Genomic DNA, 21,610 nt, shown 5'->3' with positions numbered 1-21,610 from the left:
ATATGAGAAAAGTATTTCAATGTCTAAAACAGAAATTACAATTGCCCGTAAGTCTTGTAGCACATTTTTCTGATGAAACACTGGCCCTTACTGGGAACATATCAAATTATTGTATTAATAGAGTTATCCAATCAAGACCAAGACCAGAGTGAAGCACTTGACTGATTACATTTGTAAAAACTCTGAATTCAGCATACACCATCTATGTAAAAACTGAGCAGACTTTGACTATCATATATGCAGTTCACGAATTTCACACTCACCTTTATGTGGTAAAATTCCTTTTAGTTACCAAATACAATCCTCTGTTGACACTATTCAGCCCCAGATTGTCATTGGCAGACTGCACAGTACAGGAACTGCAGAAATGGACTCTCTTTACAGTATACAGTATAAGATGATAGGTCACCATTGAAAGGCTGATGCATGGTAATGTTTACCACCCAGTCCCGAGGTGTTCAACACAATCAGCCTGATTGTCATACATTGGATGAAATATCAATCACACCATCCTGCATGGTTACAGACTCTTAAGGATCCAGTTCTGCACGAAAACTGTTCATTGAGAGTAATTTTCACAATAACATCAGTTGTAAGTGGTGCAGAGAATTTTACTGCTGACCACTACAGCACAGTAGGTGATTTATCCAAGACGCTCTTGCTCAAATGACAGTGATGGAAAAATTTCATTGTAATTGTTGTTTAGTCAGCAGGCAAGACTTGTTGAAGTTTATTTTCTGACTGGGCTGATGATAACAATTGCTATGTTAATAGGACACCTCCTCTAAAATTACCCTTTTTTTATTTATATACAAATAGTCGATACCAAGAAACTTGTATAGGTGAACATAATCTCAGCTGTTTAACTAAAAGAGCTTCATGTGATTTTGTATATGATGTATTATATTTCAAACTAAAATGTATTAAAAAGAAATTAATTTTTTACACACCGTGAAATAACTGCTGCCAACAACAAGAAGAGAAAATGAAGATAAGTAAAAGGTTTTTCTTTTGTATACCTACGCCTCGTGAAACTTTCAAAACTTGTGCAGAGACAGAGAATTTAATAGTGATGTGTGGGAGGGTAATATTACATGTGCCATGCTTTGATGTATAGATATAATCACAAACTAATCCAAAAGCCTTATGAAAGTGAGAGTATAAAATACTGTTGATGGTAATTCGTCAATGTGGGAAACTTACAGAGGTGGCTTTCTTTCTTGAAGAGAAAGCAATAGGGTATATACCTAAATCATTAAATTCATGTATTCCCCCCCCCCCCCCTCTTTGCCTCCTCGTACTTTGATCAGTAGCAACAGCAACAACATAACATCATGTAGACATGATAATTACAATTGCAGACACACTTGATGCAAATGGAAAAGCCTATTTTAATGGGTGAACTAATGCTAGGAGTATCACAGGAGTTATGCCCCACACTTTGCTTTACACCACTGTGCACAAACAACACTCTATGCAATTTTACCATTGTGAAGTAGTTATATCAATTATTCACTTCATTCTAAATTATTCACTTGCAGCAAAGCTAAACAAAATAGGTCTAATTATGTGTTACATTCAAAATATGCTGCAAAATACTTACAGGAATCATTACGAAAGCTTGCTTCTCTCATAAAAAGTAAGGTATTTATTTGGAGAAAGCTCCACCATCTTGTTATTAAATTGTTTTTTAATATACAACAAGTCTTTGCGATCAACGTTCCAACCAATTATCATGTAACCTGTCCATATAAACGCCAGAAGTAAACGATCAATACTGAAACAAGATATATAACGCTGTTAGACAATTTTACAATCATTGTTATAACCATCAGTGATAAAATAATTTACAAGTTATGTTTCATATACTGTATACCAGACCTGGCCAAACAGTGCTTCACAGGGTTGAGAACTTCACAATGCTCCTGTCTAACGCTCTAAGCACAAATGTTAGTGTGGCTCAGGGATCTACATCTACATCTACATTTATACTCCGCAAGCACCCAACGGTGTGTGGCGGAGGGCACTTTACGTGCCACTGTCATTACCTCCCTTTCCTGTTCCAGTCACGTATGGTTCGTGGGAAGAACGACTGTCTGAAAGCCTCCGTGCGCACTCGAATCTCTCTAATTTTACATTCGTGATCTCCCCGGGAGGTATAAGTAGGGGGAAGCAATATATTCGATACCTCATCCAGAAACGTACCCTCTCGAAACCTGGCGAGCAAGCTACACCGCGATGCAGAGCGCCTCTCTTGCAGAGTCTGCCACTTGAGTTTGCTAAACATCTCCGTAACGCTATCACGGTTACCAAATAACCCTGTGACGAAACGCGCCGCTCTTCTTTGGATCTTCTCTATCTCCTCCGTCAAACCGATCTGGTACGGATCCCACACTGATGAGCAATACTCAAGTATAGGTCGAACGAGAGTTTTGTAAGCCACCTCCTTTGTTGATGGACTACATTTTCTAAGCACTCTCCCAATGAATCTCAACCTGGTACCCGCCTTACCAACAATTAATTTTATATGATCATTCCACTTCAAATCGTTCCGCACGCATACTCCCAGATATTTTACAGAAGTAGCTGCTACCAGTGTTTGTTCCGCTATCATATAATCATACAATAAAGGATCCTTCTTTCTATGTATTCGCAATACATTACATTTGTCTATGTTAAGGGACAGTTGCCACTCCCTGCACCAAGTGCCTATCCGCTGCAGATCTTCCTGCATTTCGCTACAATTTTCTAATGCTGCAACTTCTCTGTATACTACAGCATCATCCGCGAAAAGCCGCATGGAACTTCCGACACTATCTACTAGGTCATTTATATATATTGTGAAAAGCAATGGTCCCATAACACTCCCCTGTGGCACGCCAGAGGTTACTTTAACGTCTGTAGACATCTCTCCATTGATAACAACATGCTGTGTTCTGTTTGCTAAAAACTCTTCAATCCAGCCACACAGCTGGTCTGATATTCCGTAGGCTCTTACTTTGTTTATCAGGCGACAGTGCGGAACTGTATCGAACGCCTTCCGGAAGTCAAGAAAAATAGCATCTACCTGGGAGCCTGTATCTAATATTTTCTGGGTCTCATGAACAAATAAAGCGAGTTGGGTCTCAGAAGGTCACTGTTTCCAGAATCCATGTTGATTCCTACATAGTAGATTTTGGGTTTCCAAAAACGACATGATACTCGAGCAAAAAACATGTTCTAAAATTCTACAACAGATCGACGTCAGAGATATAGGTCTATAGTTTTGCGCATCTGCTCGACGACCCTTCGTGAAGACTGGGACTACCTGTGCTCTTTTCCAATCATTTGGAACCCTCCGTTCCTCTAGAGACTTGCGGTACACGGCTGTTAGAAAGGGGGCAAGTTCTTTCGCGTACTCTGTGTAGAATCGAATTGGTATCCCGTCAGGTCCAGTGGACTTTCCTCTGTTGAGTGATTCCAGTTGCTTTTCTATTCCTTGGACACTTATTTCGATGTCAGCCATTTTTTCGTTTGTGCGAGGATTTAGAGAAGGAACTGCAGTGCAGTCTTCCTCTGTGAAACAGCTTTGGAAAAAGGTGTTTAATATTTCAGCTTTACACGTGTCAGATAGATTATATAATGGTAAGACAGAGATTTAGGAACCAGGTTTTAAATTGTAAGACATTTCCAGGGGCAGATGTGGACTCTGACCACAATCTATTAGTTATGAACTGTAGATTAAAACTGAAGAAACTGCAAAAAGGTGGGAATTTAAGGAGATGGGACCTGGATAAACTAAAAGAACCAGAGGTTGTACAGAGATTCAGGGAGAGCATAAGGGAGCAATTGACAGGAATGGGGGAAATAAATACAGTAGAAGAAGAATGGGTAGCTTTGAGGGATGAAGTAGTGAAGGCAGCAGAGGATCAAGTAGGTAAAAAGACGAGGGCTAGTAGAAATCCTTGGGTAACAGAAGAAATATTGAATTTAATTGATGAAAGGAGAAAATATAAAAATGCAGTAAGTGAAACAGGCAAAAAGGAATACAAACGTCTCAAAAATGAGATCGACAGGAAGTGCAAAATGGCTAAGCAGGGATGGCTAGAGGACAAATGTAAGGATGTAGAGGCCTATCTCACTAGGGGTAAGATAGATACCGCCTACAGGAAAATTAAAGAGACCTTTGGAGATAAGAGAACGACTTGTATGAATATCAAGAGCTCAGATGGAAACCCAGTTCTAAGCAAAGAAGGGAAAGCAGAAAGGTGGAAGGAGTATATAGAGGGTCTATACAAGGGCGATGTACTTGAGGACAATATTATGGAAATGGAAGAGGAGGTAGATGAAGATGAAATGGGAGATGCAATACTGCGTGAAGAGTTTGACAGAGCACTGAAAGACCTGAGTCGAAACAAGGCCCCCGGAGTAGACAATATTCCATTGGAACTACTGACGGCCGTGGGAGAGCCAGTCCTGACAAAACTCTACCATCTGGTGAGCAAGATGTATGAAACAGGAGAAATACCCTCAGACTTCAAGAAGAATATAATAATTCCAATCTCAAAGAAAGCAGGTGTTGACAGATGTGAAAATTACCGAACTATCAGCTTAATAAGTCACAGCTGCAAAATACTAACACGAATTCTTTACAGACGAATGGAAAAACTAGTAGAAGCAAACCTCGGGGAAGATCAGTTTGGATTCCGTAGAAACACTGGAACACGGGAGGCAATACTGACCTTACGACTTACCTTAGAAGAAAGATTAAGGAAAGGCAAACCTACGTTTCTAGCATTTGTAGACTTAGAGAAAGCTTTTGACAATGTTGACTGGAATACTCTCTTTCAAATTCTAAAGGTGGCAGGGGTAAAATACAGGGAGCAAAAGGCTATTTACAATTTGTACAGAAACCAGATGGCAGTTATAAGAGTCGAGGGACATGAAAGGGAAGCAGTGGTTGGGAAGGGAGTAAGACAGGGTTGTAGCCTGTCCCCGATGTTGTTCAATCTGTATATTGAGCAAGCAGTAAAGGAAACAAAAGAAAAATTATGAGTAGGTATTAAAATTCATGGAGAAGAAATAAAAACTTTGAGGTTCGCCGATGACATTGTAATTCTGTCAGAGACAGCAAAGGACTTGGAAGAGCAGTTGAATGGAATGGACAGTGTCTTGAAAGGAGGATATAAGATGAACATCAACAAAAGCAAAACAAGGATAATGGAATGTAGTCTAATTAAGTCGGGTGATGCTGAGGGAATTAGATTAGGAAATGAGGCACTTAAAGTAGTAAAGGAGTTTTGCTATTTGGGGAGCAAAATAACTGATGATGGTCGAAGTAGAGAGGATATAAAATGTAGGCTGGCAATGGCAAGGAAAGCGTTTCTGAAGAAGAGAAATTTGTTAACATCCAGTATTGATTTAAGTGTCAGGAAGTCATTTCTGAAAGTATTCGTATGGAGTGTAGCCATGTATGGAAGTGAAACATGGACGATAAATAGTTTGGACAAGAAGAGAATAGAAGCTTTCGAAATGTGGTGCTACAGAAGAATGCTGAAGATTAGATGGGTAGATCACATAACTAATGAGGAAGTATTGAACAGGATTGGGGAGAAGAGAAGTTTGTGGCACAACTTTACCAGAAGAAGGGATCGGTTGGTAGGACATGTTCTGAGGCATCAAGGGATCACTAATTTAGTATTGGAGGGCAGCGTGGAGGGTAAAAATCGTAGGGGGAGACCAAGAGATGAATACACTAAGCAGATTCAGAAGGATGTAGGTTGCAGTAGGTACTGGGAGATGAAAAAGCTTGCACAGGATAGAGTAGCATGGAGAGCTGCATCAAACCAGTCTCAGGACTGAAGACCACAACAACAACAACAACGTGTCATCCTCTGTTTCAATGCCTTCACCATCACGGAGTGTCTGGATATGCTGTTTCGAACCACTTACTGATTTAACGTAAGACCAGAACTTCCTAGGATTTTCTGTCAAGTCGGTACATAGAATTTTACTTTCGAATTCACTGAACGCTTCACGCGTAGCCCTCCTTATGCTAACTTTGACATCGTTTAGCTTCTGTTTGTCTGAGAGGTTTTGGCTGCATTTAAACTTGGAGTGAAGCTCTCTTTGGTTTCGTAGTAGTTTCCTAACTTTGTTGTTGAACCATGGTGGGTTTTACTCGGCACGTACCTGTCTAAAACGCATTTTACGATTGCCTTGAACTTTTTCCATAAACACTCAACATTGTCAGTGTCGGAACAGAAATGTTCGTTTTGATCTGTTAGGTAGTCTGAAATCTGCCTTCTATTACTCTTGCTAAACAGATAAACCTTCCTCCCTTTTTTTATATTCCTATTAACTTCCATATTCAGGGATGCTGCAACGGCCTTATGATCACTGATTCCCTGTTCTGCACCTACAGAGTCGAAAAGTTCGGGTCTGTTTGTTATCAGTAGGTCCAAGATGTTATTTCCACGAGTCGGTTCTCTGTTTAATTGCTCGAGGTAATTTTCGGATAGTGCACTCAGTATAATGTCACTCGATGCTCTGTCCCTACCACCTGTCCTAAACATCTGAGTGTCCCAGTCTACATCTGATAAATTGAAATCTCCACCTAAGACTATGATGAGGAGGAGAAGGAAAAGAAAAATCTGCAGCCAGACACTACTAGAATCTAGAGCAAGGTAGTCAATGTGTTACATGCCAAGAAGTTTACTAGCAATGCTGATTGTGTTAAATTAGATTTACATTCAGCATTAGGAACAATATAGCAATTTAACCTAAGAAGGGAAAAGTGGGGAAGTGACATTGATCAGTTTGGAATGGGAATTGCTTTATTTTTTCATATCATTTCAAGTGCTTAACATGGTATTGAACGACCTATTATGAGCTGGTAATAACAACCACTGGAATATATTACAACACCAAGACACAAAGTGATATGATAGCCTTGTATTCCGTTGAAAGAGACAGAACGCTGACTGAAATTAAGGAGGTCTTAGGGAAAAAATTAAGTTAAGAGTATGAAACTTCCTGGCAGATTAAAACTGTGTGCCCGACCGAGACTCGAACTCAGGACCTTTGCCTTTCGCGGGCAAGTGCTCTACCATCTGAGCTACCGAAGCACGACTCACGCCCGGTGCCCACAGCTTTACTTCTGCAAGGAACCTCGTCTCCTACCGTCCAAACTTTACAGAAGCTCTCCTGCGAACCTTGCAGAACTAGCACTCCTGAAAGAAAGGCTATTGCGGAGACATGGCTTAGCCACAGCCTGGGGGATGTTACCAGAATGAGATTTTCATTCTGCAGCAGAGTGTGCGCTGATATGAAACTTCCTGGCAGATATATCAGCGCACACTCCGCTGCAGCGTGAAAATCTCATTCTGGAAACATCCCCCAGGCTGTGGCTAAGCCATGGCTCTGCAATATCCTTTCTTTCAGGAGTGCTAGTTCTGCAAGGTTCGCAGGAGAGCTTCTGTAAAGTTTGGAAGGTAGGAGACGAGGTACTGGCAGAAGTAAACCTGTGAGTACTGGGCGTGAGTCGTGCTTCGGTAGCTCAGATGGTGGAGCACTTGCCCGCGAAAGGCAAAGGTCCCGAGTTCAAGTCTCAGTCGGGCACACAGTTTCAATCTGCCAGGAATTTTCATATCAGCGCACACTCCGCTGCAGAGTGAAAATCTCATTATAAGTTAAGAGTAATTAAAAAAGTGATAAAATCTTATAAATGACATGTTATGAAAAGTTAAAGAAAGAATTACATAACTAACTAAGTCCAGTAACAGAAGAAAGATACCAACACAAATGAAAGATTATCACTGTTTTGTGTACAATTTCCAACTAATTAAAAATATACACCTTGTTTCTATGACATTGAGAGCCCATTGCCAGAAGTGAGCTACAAAATGGCTTTCAAAATCACAAGGAGTGGGAGACATTTTATGATGGAAAGTACATTACAGAATGTGTAGTAGAGGCATTGGAGTTTGGATCAAGTCACACTTTCGCATCATACAGTGGACTGCTTCATTGCTCACATGGCTGCAGATGTAAACATCATCTGACTCAGAGGGCACCCTCGTTCACACGATTTTCCATTGCACTTGATGATTCCACTGACATGTCAGGCACACTCCATTATGTGATTTTCGTGCAGGGAGTAAATGCCAAGCTAGAGGTGATGGCGGGCCCTCTGAGTTTAAACTCACTTAAGAACTCTATTACCAGCAGGAACACTTTTGATTACTTGAAGATAGTAATTCATTCCTTTGGAAGGGATTGGAGACAACTCGTCAGTAATCACAACAGATGGTGCATTATTAATGAAAGAAGAGCAAAGAGGTCTTACCAAACTTGATAACGGAGGAATCTGATCCTGTTGGGGCCTCGGTGACAGCTGCAATTCATTGCCTGTTAGATCAAGAGGTATTATGTGCTAGGTCATTTAAATTAAATAATATAATGGAAGTGAGTGTTCATACAGTGAACTATGTTTGGCCATGTGGAGTGAGGCACCATGCATTTATGGAATTCAAGGCTGACTTCCAAGTTAAATATGCTGCTGTTCCATACACCTCCAAAATTACATTTTTAAGAAATGAACAAGCCCTGAAGAAGGTCTTTAATTTGCAGAAAGAGATGGAAGCATTTGTGAAGATGAGTGGAAAAGAGGACAAGTGTCTTTGTGATCCTCACTGAATTGGACGGTTGACATCACCAATTATTTGAATTCTCTATGTCTCTCAATGCAAGGGAAGAATCATTTGATAATAGATATTGTGGACAAGTTTGATGCTATCAAGTTCATGACACAGAGCATTTCCCAGATTTCAAAGTAGCCTTTTGTGGACCATACATGACTGACTACATTTCACTAATTGAAACACTTCATCATTTCTCAGAACAGTTCCAAGATTTTGTGTGACTGAAGATCAATTTCGATTTAATGTCAGACTGATCTTGCACTTGTTACTGATGTACATCATTACTTTCAATTGAGCTGACAGACTTACACAGTAGAACCTGGCTCAAAGACCTGTTTCTCCAGCCAAGGAATTTACAAGAATTCTCCATGTGTTTGGATATATCACATGCCATAGTTTCTGATAAACTACATCTTATGAACAAAATGCATAAATTTACGAAGACCACAACTTCATGCTAAATGTCTTTATGTAAAGTGTTTTGTTAATAAATAGGATGTGTAGTTCTGCTCATCATATTAACACTTATTTAATTAAGTAAAAAAGTTACTGCTTTGGCAGAAAAATAGAAAGTTGAAAATAAACATTAGTCATAAAACACTGCTTCTAAGTATATGCTGCAATATTCGCCTCTTAGAAGCAGACTCACTGTGTTGCAACCATGTCTTCATATGTTTCCTTCTTGTGCAGCCTTTAGCATATGGCTGCCTGACTCAGACACCTGTTCAAATAGCACAGTGTCAAGGTAAACCAGAACACTGAGCAGAGTCAACTGCACTCTTGGAGTGTGAGTGCCGGGAGTGCAAATCTTGGCCAGGCCTGCTGTATACATTAAACACTACTGTGCACAAATTTGCTGATTGCATATCACTATGCAGAAAATTATTTCAAATACTGTACCTCATTATAGGATACAACCAGAAAATGGTCAAAAACCCCAGAAATGTTGGATGTCGCATATGTTGGTAAAAACGTCTAAGCTCTGCTGACTTGTATATATCTGGTTGCCCCCAGCCATTAATGTCAAAATAAACCTGAAAGAAAATGAAGATTTTGTTACAAGACAACACACATAGCAATTAGAGTATATCATGCACATTACACCAATCATAATTCATTGCCTTTGTAACAATATTAAGTCACTCGAGTTGGTCATATTGGGTGTCTCTGAAGTGATATTTTTCCTCGGGTCTATGTGCATTGCGTGTGTGTGTGTGTGTGTGTGTGTGTGTGTGTGTGTGTGTGTGTGTCTCTGAAGTGATATTTTTCCACGGGTCTATGTGCATTGTGTGTGTGTGTGTGTGTGTGTGTGTGTGTGTGTGTGTGGTGTCACTGGTGGGGGCCAGGAGGGAAGGGGGGGCTGAATCCAGGATTTAGAGCAAAAACTGACCTATAACAATGTAACACAACTACTGAGAGTATTCAACAAGGTAATGCAGTAAACTACAAAAATTATGTGAAATTCCAATTGACATGCCCAACAAAATGTTGTGAGTCAGAGTACTTTAAAAAAAATATCACCCACATTTTTTTTTTTTTTTTTCTTCTTCTGGTGACTGATATCCAAACTAAATTTTCCGTCAAGAAAAGATATCTCAAACTTCTCACGCTGTGAATGTATGTCATAATAAAATCTTCATCATGCCACACATCACAATTAGTGAGTCTTTGCATGGCTCTTAATAGGCACCCATTATTTCTCTTGCACAACATGGATGCCATTTTTCTATTATTTATATTTGTAATAATTCAATGTTTTCTTTATACTTTCAAGTCAGAATAAGTTTTGTCATTCAAGACATCACATTTGTTTACAAATCAATTTTAATCTCAAGTATAAAATTGCATTCCTGTCTCCGTGGTCTCTCGCAGAAAAACAAACACACACACACACACACACACACACACACACACACACACACACAGGCATCGAACTAACCTCAGAACGGGGGAATGTTGGGTGCCATAAGGGTCAGTACTGGGTTTGTTAATCTACTTAAATGATCATTCAATAACTCTAAAGGGCAGTTCAGAAACTGTTATCTTTGCTGATGACTCAAGCAGACTAATGAAGGACCTAAACTCGATCGTAGCACACATGGCTCAGATGATATCTGAATAGCCCTACACTGGTCACAGCTAACAGTTTAAGCCTCACTCACACAGAGATTCATCTTATTCAATTACAAACAGTCAATAACGATCTTTTTGCATCAGAAGGAGACATTAACGGTCAGATGCTAAGTGAAACACTGTGTAAAACTTCTCGGGGTCTAGTTGATGACATTTTAAAACTGAATCAACACAAACTAATTAAGAAGCTCAGTTATGTCCTTAGAAACATTTTTTATTTTTTTGACCCAAAAATAAGAGTGTTGGCTTAGTTTCCACATTTTCACTCCCTGTCGTTCAATGCACTTATATTCTGAGACAGTGCACCCAAAGCAAATAAAGTGTTTATTCAGGAGAAGAGAATAGTAACAATATAGAGCAAAGTGTATACATTCAGCAGAAGTGAATAGTAACAATACTGAGCAAAGTATGGTAGATAATCATACGACTTGCAGATGCCTTTTGAAGGATCTTGGCATTCTTATGCTCACTTTCCAAGATATTTAGTACTTGATGGATTTTGTTGCTGATAATAAAAATAAATTTTAGCTGGACTGTGATTTAAACACACACAAGTCTCAAAAATAATTTTCATGTAGATTTTTCCTCCTTACAAAGTACTCAGAGTAAAGTTATGTACTCTGGCAGGAAAATACTCAACAAACTCCTGTCTAAAATAAAATAATAAATTGGGAACCCTAATCAATTTAAAGAAAATTAAAAACATACCTCATTAGCCATCCTTTATACAGATAATCTCAATATCTACATTCAGTGATAGAAATGTTCAGTTACCTGCATGTCAAGTAGCAATACAGATATAGGTAAATATTTTCCTTGAAAATTCCATTGAAGTCAAGTAAATAGTAAGTTATATACAGTATAACTGAAGAGGCAGCAACTTTTCAATGTAGCAGCTTCCTTTCTGTTTACTTGATTATACTTAGCTGTCATAAGAATGAATAGCACTAAGCAGTCCAGTGACAGTTTGCTGTTAAGAGACTATAAAGATTAAGTCTCTATAATTTCCTTGTCTTTTGATGAAGTATACCTTAACTCATTCCACTTTCCTGAAGGTTCTCCTTCTTGATGGGTTGTATGGAACATGGTGTAGGAATGAATATGATTATATAAGTACAAAATTACAAGCCATTCTAACAGGTTCTGCGGTAGCATTCTTGCATCACAACAATCCCCTGGTTTTTATATATATGTGTTAATTTCCATAACATACTGTCCTTAAATCTCAGAAAGATTCACTGTAGGTTTTCAGTAAGGCATCACTAGTTAAACATCTGAATGCTACCATCGTAATATGCTGGTGGCAAAAGACTGCATGTGCTATCAGTTTACTTCAAAGATTCTGTGGTAAAGGTGCAATAATTCTCATGCACTAACATTTTTCCAATGAGTTGATTCCATGCCAGAAGAGAAATTCTGAAAGATCTGCAAAACACTTATCTATGGTTACTGAAATCTCTTCACTGTACTCAAAATCTTTTTCACATAAAAATTTCTTCTGAATCCAAAGTGCAAGTTACAGGATATTAAATCTGGTGAATAAGATGCAATCCAACAATTTTTACTGTTACGACCCCCAGGTTCAAGGAGCATAATGCGCCAGGATGACAGAGATATGGTTTGACAGTGAGGGGGGAATCATGCTGTGGCAAGCAGAGATACACAGACAAATTTGGTTGAGGCTGGCTGCCCCCTGCTCCTCGCACCCATGCAGCATCAAGTTTCAGACCTGCTTAGCCATGGCTGTGGTGCGTCCACATTGTGGAGCTTGGTGGTTCATTCAGTAGGCCAGATGGCCACCAAAACCCATCAACAGTTGGTCATAACGGTTCACTTGCCACTTAAACAATCGTCATTCTCTCTGTTTCCAGACAAGGACAGAATGGCAATATGACTGCTTCCCTTGAACCTTCTGGGCTCCCTTATTTATACTCCTTTTCCTATCCCCCTCTCGTAGTCACTCTTGAGGGGGCAAGTGGAGTGTTCCTTAACAATTATGGCATCAGCTTTTCTATCCCATTTTGGTCCCCAAATGCAGGTTGCTAGATACTTTTGTAACTGCAACATATGGGTTTTTCACAGCACGTCAGTCCCCTATGTGGCATCTGATTACTCCACATCTGTCTCCACAGTTGTTTATATTGTGTACCGGTCTATGCTTTCTTGCCTGCGAGTGGTGTCGTAAGCCTGCCTCACAGAACCATTTGCCTAATAACAACATTGCCAGTGCCTGCTAATTGATGTGTCCATTGGTCCCTTAACTTCTACCTTCCAGCCACAGCTGCATAAAATTGTCATGAATTCCCCATATCCATGCCTGTATTTATTCTTGGTGCATCATACCTCCCCCTTCCGAAAATATGTCCCGATTCTTTAATATTGGGCTACCTCTAAACAACCTTAACTCTAATAATTTATATACTGAGGACAATCTCCCCAATTCACAAAGTAATGTCTCCACAAGGGACTTTTCTTCATACTTTTATTGTCCCCCTTAACTAACTAACTACCATGTAGCCTTATCATACTCTCACATACTAATTAAGTCCTCAAAAGTAATCGCTTCCCTAGCCAGTGCTGGTCAAACATTCTATTGGTAATTGGTGTGTTGGCACATCTACAGCCTGTGCCTGCCTGCATTTTACCCAGACATATAGTAAGCAGAAGTCTGCTAGAAACACGCCATGACTGGTAGCTGATACACTTACTCCTAACACTTCATTCCCGGAAATGGTGTATATACTACCACATGTGTTCCACTAAAATTCTCCCCTGCTGGGACTTTATTAATCTGTCCAAGGACTGAGTGTGTTAATTAAATAGGCTAAATTTTGAATGGGCAATACCCTCAGACATCCTTCTGGCCAATACAACAATGTCATAACAGTTGAGCATGTGAATATAGCCAGAAAATTAAAGTCCATTCCGATTATATCACAAGTCGTACCATTAATAATCATTCCACTTTCTTGAAGCTCTAATTTTCTCAGACCTACTGATCTCCATACTTCACAGGAATTAAACCATACAGTTTCCAGCATTAAAACTGAGTATAACCCAATGCATTCTCATCCAAACTGGCAGAAGCTCCTTCCCACAGCTTGTCCCATTTACTTCCCCCAGAAACAAATTCGTTTCATGTGTCCACATATCAGTCCATTCCTCTCCACCTGGACAGATCACGATCTTCCTTCCTTCCAAGAATGCACAATAAATAAATAAATAATAAAAATCAATCAATCAATACCAATAATAACAACGTGAATAAAAACTGACAACTCAAAGAGAGAGAGAGAGAGAGAGAGAGAGAGAGAGAGAGAGAGAGAAAGAAAATAAAGTTACACACACTCTCCAATGCACTAACCTAAAGAAATCTCAACAAATTACAATCATACAACTTACTTGCGTGACCTTAATCTATAAGGCACATCTTGCACCTTATGTAGCTCACCAATTCCAGGTTCCTTCTTTTACCCCTGGTAACTTCCTCTTCCTGGTTGGTTCCTGACAACTGAAGTACCCCCTCTACCATTCCCTTAAACAGCTTTACATGACTGATGTGCATAGCAACTGTTTTAATAGGGAACTATAGCTTCACATTGACTGATGAGGCCATTTCCATGACCTGGTGATGTCACTGGTACTTACCTGTAGTTAAAAATTTCTTTGTTTCCCCCATTGGCATATAGTGATTCATGACCATTACCCACTGACATATGCGGTACTGAGACAGTTTGCCTATGCATCTGTTTGGCTGTTCCTGCCATTGTAGCACCTTCATGTTTGTCTTCTACTCATTCCTCCAAGCTTACTTCATTCTTCTGGAAAATGTCCTTACTGACTTGCCATCCAGCCCTAATTTAGGAGTCAAAAAATCAAAGGGAGACAACATCTTCCTGGCATACACCACCTCAAATGGCAAAAAGCCCACTGCGGTATGGACCTTCAAATTACAAGTGCATAGGGCACGGGGAAGATAGGTGTCCCAATGATCATGCCTGGAATTAACTTAATAAAACATGTTTGCAGTTGTTGTTTGCTCGTGTTCGGTTCTCTCATTCGCCTGCTGATGAAACAGACTTGTCCATAACTTACGCATAAGCACATGCAGCATACTTGTTTCATTAAATCCATGGTAAAGTTCATACCCTGATCCATAACTATGGTGTTTGGTACCTCAAATTCAATATCCAGTCATTTACTGACACCTTCACTGCTGTACTATACCATTTGTCTGACATCATTACCATTATCAAAAATCTAGAAAAAATGATCGCTGGTCATGAGAACATACCTATTTCTGCAGCTGTTTTATTAAATAGCTCGAGGACATCCAGCCCTAACACAAAAAGTAAATTGTGTGCCTCTGTTGGTCTTTGCACTGCACTTTCTGATGCTCAGTGTTGGCTCTTTGCACAAATGGCACTCAATCCTTAACATACTACTTCATATCAAGCTTCCTGCTTCCTGACCAAAGCTGCTCTGCTACACATCTACCCATCATATGTCACCCTTCATGACCTGACAACATATGGTCGTGAGCTTGCAGCAAAACTTCCTTCCGAAAAGTGCTAGAACCACCAATGTATGACCCACACCTCATCATTTTGCAAAACAAATGCTTGGCATGGCACTCTTTGTCCTTTCCCTGTGCCCCCTGACACTTTTCCATGCTCCTCCCTAACTACCTCAACTGAATGCACCTGTTTTTGCACGTGGTCTTCCTCGCTTATGGATTACCTCGCTTATGGATTACCTCGTACGTAAATTCACTAAGCTTAAGTGCCTACCAAGTTAATTTCCCTGGCAGATCTTTTACAACAAGTAACCACTTCAATGTGGAATGGTTTGTCACAACCTTCAACTTCCTACCATACATGTAATATCAGAAATATGTAACACCACATATGACTGTCAACATCTCTTTCTCAGTCGTTGAGTAGTTACACCCTGCCTTGTTTAGCTGCCTTAAAGTGTATGCTACCAGATGTTCTTGACAATCTATTCTCTGTCCCAAAATACAACTGTATGCTTCATTGAAGTGTCACATGAAAGGATAAACTCTTTCTTGATATCCAGAGAAACCAATACTGGATCTGATACTAATCTTTCTTTTAGTTTTTCAAATGCCTCTTGACATTCTGCAACCAATGGAATTTCGTCTTCTTTTTCAGTAGCTTGTCCAAGGGTTTGGCAATTTTTGCAAAGCCCTTCATGAACCGGCTATAACAGTTACAAAGGCTGATGACTGACTGTACCTGTTTAGTTGCTCATTTTGAACTGTGTCCGTTATAAGATGAGGATTGGTCTGTATGCCACAGTCACTAATCGTGAGCCCCAGACAGTTTACCTGAGTTTGCGCAAAATGGCACTTATCCATACTTAACAAGAAATGTGCCAAGTGTAGTCTATTAAAGACTGACTGTACCTGTTTAGTTGTTCATGGTGTTAGAAAATTTTGAACTGTGTCTGTAAAATGACGATTGGTCTGTATGCCACAGTCACTAATCATGAGCCCCAGAGGGTTTACCTGAGTTTGTGCAAAATGGCACTTGCCCATACTTAACAAGAAATGTGTCAAGTGTAATCTATTAAAGACATACTCCAAACATATCACATGCTCTTGTAAATCCTTTGAAAAGTCATCCAGGTACACCATACAAGTTTTAAGTTTTAATCCCCTCAATACCTCATCTAACAACCTCTGAAAAATTGACGGTGTATTCTTTAGTCCAAATGGCATGCGCTTGTAATGAATGTGGCCACTTGGTATCATAAATGCTGTTTTTGGCCTATCCTCAGGCACCACTTCCAACTGATGCTACCTTTTCCTGAGATCCATAGGTTTAAAGAACTGACACTGACCCAGATTATCCAGAGTTAAATTGACGTCTGGAATCGGAAAAGCGTCTGAAATGGTTTATCCGTTTAGATACCTGTAGTCACAGCACAATCTTTATTTCCTTGCTCCATTCACAGACTTCTTCATCACAACCACTATATTTGTGCTCCAGGGGATATGCATGATCCCATACTGTAGTTACTGCTCAATAAACACTTCTACTAATGGTTGCAGTTGCCTTGCTATATGGTATGGCTTCCTATAAACTAGTGTGCTACTCCCTGTCAGTACAAAATGATGTGCTACCATGGTTGTTGGTAAAGCCTCATCTGAACAAAATAAATCACTAGACCTCAACAAAAAGTTTCCCATAACCCTTTAATCACTGACTTTCAAGTGATCCACTTTCCCTTGTAACACTTCCATATCAATGGTTTACTTGTGGCTTTCCTCTAGACTTGACCTATAAAAGTCCTTGTCTTCCAAGACTTCCAGAGTGACTATTACTGCACCCTTTGATAGTCACCTCCCCTCTGCCAAAGTTATTCACTCTGACTGGAATCATCCATTCCCCATTACTGTTACTTACACGTGCCAAACTCCTGTGGACAAAACAATGTACACTATCTAGTACTTCATGGCTTAAGAGGAGTTCAACCACATATAACGTTTCCCTTGGTAAACTGGTATCCACTGAAACTAACACTATTTTCCCCATACCTGCTGGTATTTTATCCTGTTAGGCATTCTTTGCTGGAGAGATATGCAGTTCAGTTGATTTCACTACCATGATAGGTGAACCTTGCACCATCACCTCAGTTGCAATTGCTTCCCTCAATTGAAGCAAACTTCCACTGAGTTCTACTGTGCATTGCCAAAGATCAGCATGATGTTTGTTAAGAAAGTCTAGCCTGGGAATCGCTGAATAACCTTTGTCTACGCATGGCAATACCTCCATGTGTACCCAATGATTCCACACTATTATTGCCAACCCCACATAACCTATACCATGGTGGCCCTGTCTCCTTTTTCACACAAGGTCCAGACTGATAATGGACACGTGTCCCTGTGTCTACCAAAAATCTATTTCCTGCCACTCACCAAGCAGCATTCCGTCTGTGCACCCACTTCTGAAGTGTTACAGTCTATCAGGATACCTTCTGACAGTTGAAGCACTCTCGTTTGCATTTAATGGCTGCTTCCCCTGCTGGTGCTTCCCACCTTTCCTAATTCTAAAATCAGATGCCAAGTGGCCTACTGTGCCACACGCACAGCACTCTGGCTGTCTACACTGCTTCCTTGTATGCCCCTCTACACCACCTGATTTCACAAGTGAGAACTTGGTGGTCCATTCTTTGCTCTGTTGCAATATCCACCTCTTCTAAATACATTGTGGTCCTAAGAGCTGATGCTATGTCCTCCAGATTTTCCATTCCACTGCTCTGTTTTCTAGCTTTTGTAATAACATCCTAGTAGCTTCTGCATTCTGAATCTGTACACATGTCTTTACCTTCAGTTTACAGATTATATCTGAGAATGCTTCCAAAGGCATGCTGCAGTGCACTGACAAAGTTCTTAGTTCCTCCCAAAAAAAACCACACTATTTTGCTTTTGGCACCACTGGCACAGTCCAGTGGCTCATTCCTGAAACATTTGCAATTTACTCAATGTCTCATGGTATACAACATATGCTTTGGCAACCCCAGCCAAATCCATAGTAGCAACATGCAGGGTTATTTCATCTGGCCACCCAAGTGCTTCCACAGTGTCCCTAACATCCTTAATAACGAACTGTCACATCCACCACTGTCTTGCCCAAAAAAGTATTAATTAATGCAACCACTGTCGGGTCATATGGAACAGGAGGCCCTCTCAATCCAGACTTACTTTTGCCTGACTCCAACTGTGACTGAGCCTGATTTGTTTTCCCAGCTTCTAACTTATGATTAAGTTCAAAATTTTTCTGCCTTTCGTGCTCTAATTCATGCACTCACTGAGTTAAAGCAGAAATTGCTTCTGTGTTAGTAATCACACTTGTTTCCACCATTTTGCATACTCTATTCCTACATTCAATCACCTGTTTACAAAAACACACACTCCCATTTTGATCAAAATCGAGACCGCTTATACAAGATCATGTGTCGATTTAAAGTTCTACATTCGCATATTTTATTGTTCACGTCACTTCTTCTGCGTAATCTTTCATTGATTGTACCAATACCCATTTGTATTGTGATATTTCAAACATTTGCGAGTGCCACGATAAACTAGTACTGTTATCGTCAATTGTAGGTTTAAACTAAATTGTGCTGTTTTAAATTTTTGAGGACAGTAGGCCTATCCTTGTTCAAAACCATCTTTCTCTAATTTCATTGTACAATTATGTGAGAAATATGTTAGTTTCAGAATTTTTGGACACTTGCAAAACTACATTTTAATAAATTAGCAGTATGAGTGCTTTGGATAAGTAATTTAATTCGTAGCAAATCAGTGTTTGTGTTTCACAGTTTAGCCAAATTATACATCACCCCTGAATTTCACTGTATATCAGTGCAAATAACACACATTTTTGAGAATTTTCGGAAGCTACCATTGTCCTTTGTGTAATCTATGAGCAATTTTCAACAAATTGGCATTTGTGATTTAGTTACTGTAGCAGATTTTCTAACTGTTACATTTAGTTTTCCCTTAAAGAGGAGGAGCCCTACATATTATCCGCATTTATCGTAAATTAACTCTGTTTTCGAGTTTGCTAACAACTATGCTTAACATCAAAATGTTTTAGGATACTACTAATTTTTACCACAGGTTTTTGTGTTGCCTTAATAGTATTCTGCTTCAATTAATATACGGAATTAGCCAATTTTTAGCTCAACAGACTAAAAGATAATCAGGAGGTGTAATTTGAAGTTATTTGTTCACTGTCCTGTAACACATTGCACCAGCCAAAATGCAGCACCATTGTGCTCTTCTCAAACAGGGGATGAGTTGGTTGACAATTGTAAGCAGCTGGAAATTGCCCTGACTACTGTCAAACGATTAGTGGCTGCTGTGAATCGGTGTGTCGGAAGAGATCCCGAGTGTTGTGTACCTATCATACCTGTACCAGAGGTACCTCAAGTACTATTCTCTCCTAAGATCCAGTCTCCTCTGCAGAAAGTACAGGATCTATCATTACCCAACCACTTGACTGCAAGTGGCATGACAATGGTAGATCTAGGAATCCTGTACAGAATGGTGGAGGACCAGGGAGGACTCAGGGTGTTGTACCAATTCCCCTAACGAACAAGTTCGAGGTGCTGCCTTTCACTGAAACTGAGCTGGTGGGACTCACTTCACCTGTTTTGGGGAAACCTGGTGTCAGGAGGAGGCAAACACAAAAGAGTACCAATCTATGTAATTGTCGGTAGTTCAAACATATGGCAAATGATGGTACTTCTTAGAGAGAAGGCTGCAAGGGACAGGAGAGGACACCATGTGCATGCAGTGTGTATGCCTGGGGGCTTCATTCAACATATTGAAGAGGCTATTATGGCACCTAATGAGGGGACAGGGTGCAACCAACTGCAGATTGTGGCACATGTTGGAACATATGATGTCTGTCGTCTGGGTTCTGATGTCATTCTTGGATCTTTACAGCGATTGGCAGAGAAAGCTGAGAAGACTAGCCTTGCACACGGAGTTTCAACAAAGCTCACAATTTGCAGCACTGTCCCCAGAATTGATCATGGCCCTATGGTTCTGAGTTGAGTGGAAGGATTGGACCAGAGACATTGACAGTTCTATGGTAAGCTATGCTGCGACTTCCTGGACCTGCGCCATAGGGTCGAGAACTGTAGAAAATAGGCAAGGTGTGCACAACACATCAGAGGCTCCTACTCAGGTAGCTGACTGTGTGTGAGGTGCGCACAAGGCTTCTTAGACTTGTCAATTCTCCACCCAATCCAGATAACAATAGCTGCAGGAAATCCAGAAGTATCTGTGTGAGATCAAAAGAAATGCATCTCACACATGAAAGTAGAAAAATCCTAATGGTAAACTGCCAAAGCATTTGCAACAAAGTACCAGAGTTTGAAGTACTCATGAAAAGCAGTGAATCTCACATAATACTAGGTACAGAAAGTTGGTTGAAACTTGAAACTGGTAGCAGTGAGATTTTGGGGAAAATGTAAGTATGTACCAGAAGTATAGGCAAATGGGAAATGGAGGTTGTGTATTTGTGGCAGTAGACAATAAACTCAGATCCACCAAGATAAAAATTGAAGCTGCATGTGGGATTGTTTGGGCAAGACTCATTATCAAGGGTGGGCATAAAATGATAACTGGATTCTTCTATCACCCACCAGACTCATCTCCTGATGTAACCAAAAACTTTAGAGAAAACCCCAGTTCACTGTATATAAGTTCGAGTCATAATGTAATCATTGGCAGAGACTTTATTCACCCAACAACTAATTGGTAAAATTACAGTTTTTTTTAGTGGTGGGCATGATAAGACATCTTTTGGAACTTTACTAAATGCCTTCTCTGAAAAACACCCAGAACAGATAGTTAGGAGCCCCACTCACGAGGCAACAAACAGACCTGACATCTTCGAGGATGTCCACATCGAAACTTGTATCAGCGAGCATGATGTGATTGTGGCAACAATGATTACCAAAGTACAAAGGACAACTAGAATCGCTACGGTCACAGGTTTGAATCCTGCCTCAGGCATGGATGTGTGTGATGTCCTTAGGTTAGTTAGGTTTAAGTAGTTCTAAGTTCTAGGGGACTGCTGACCTCAGATATTTAGTCCCATAGTGCTCAGAGCCATTTGAACCATTTGAACAACTACAATAAGCAGAAAGATATATATGTTCAGTAAACTAGATAAAAAATCAGGAGTGTCATACCTCAATGAGAAACGTGGAACTTTCAGCACAGATCAGGGGCATGTAGAAGAACTCTGGCT

At 40.1% G+C, this 21,610-nt stretch overlaps 1 protein-coding gene across 1 annotated transcript in view; it reads right to left on the bottom strand.

Moving 5' to 3' along the window:
* Positions 1–21,610, bottom strand: part of LOC126475371 (nurim homolog) — a 64,537-nt gene that overhangs the window by 19,384 nt on the left and 23,543 nt on the right. Inside the window, exons 4-5 of the mRNA XM_050103192.1 lie at positions 9,582–9,715; positions 1,604–1,777 (exon numbers count right to left, since the gene is read on the bottom strand). Of these exons, the coding sequence (XP_049959149.1) occupies positions 1,612–1,777; positions 9,582–9,715 (300 nt within the window). The 3' untranslated portion in view covers positions 1,604–1,611. The remainder of the gene's footprint in view (positions 1–1,603; positions 1,778–9,581; positions 9,716–21,610) is intronic.

The sequence above is a fragment of the Schistocerca serialis genome, chromosome 1 (assembly GCF_023864345.2).
Source record: "Schistocerca serialis cubense isolate TAMUIC-IGC-003099 chromosome 1, iqSchSeri2.2, whole genome shotgun sequence".
NCBI classification, from domain to species: domain Eukaryota; kingdom Metazoa; phylum Arthropoda; class Insecta; order Orthoptera; family Acrididae; genus Schistocerca; species Schistocerca serialis.
This window is presented reverse-complemented; position numbering and strand designations above follow the sequence as displayed.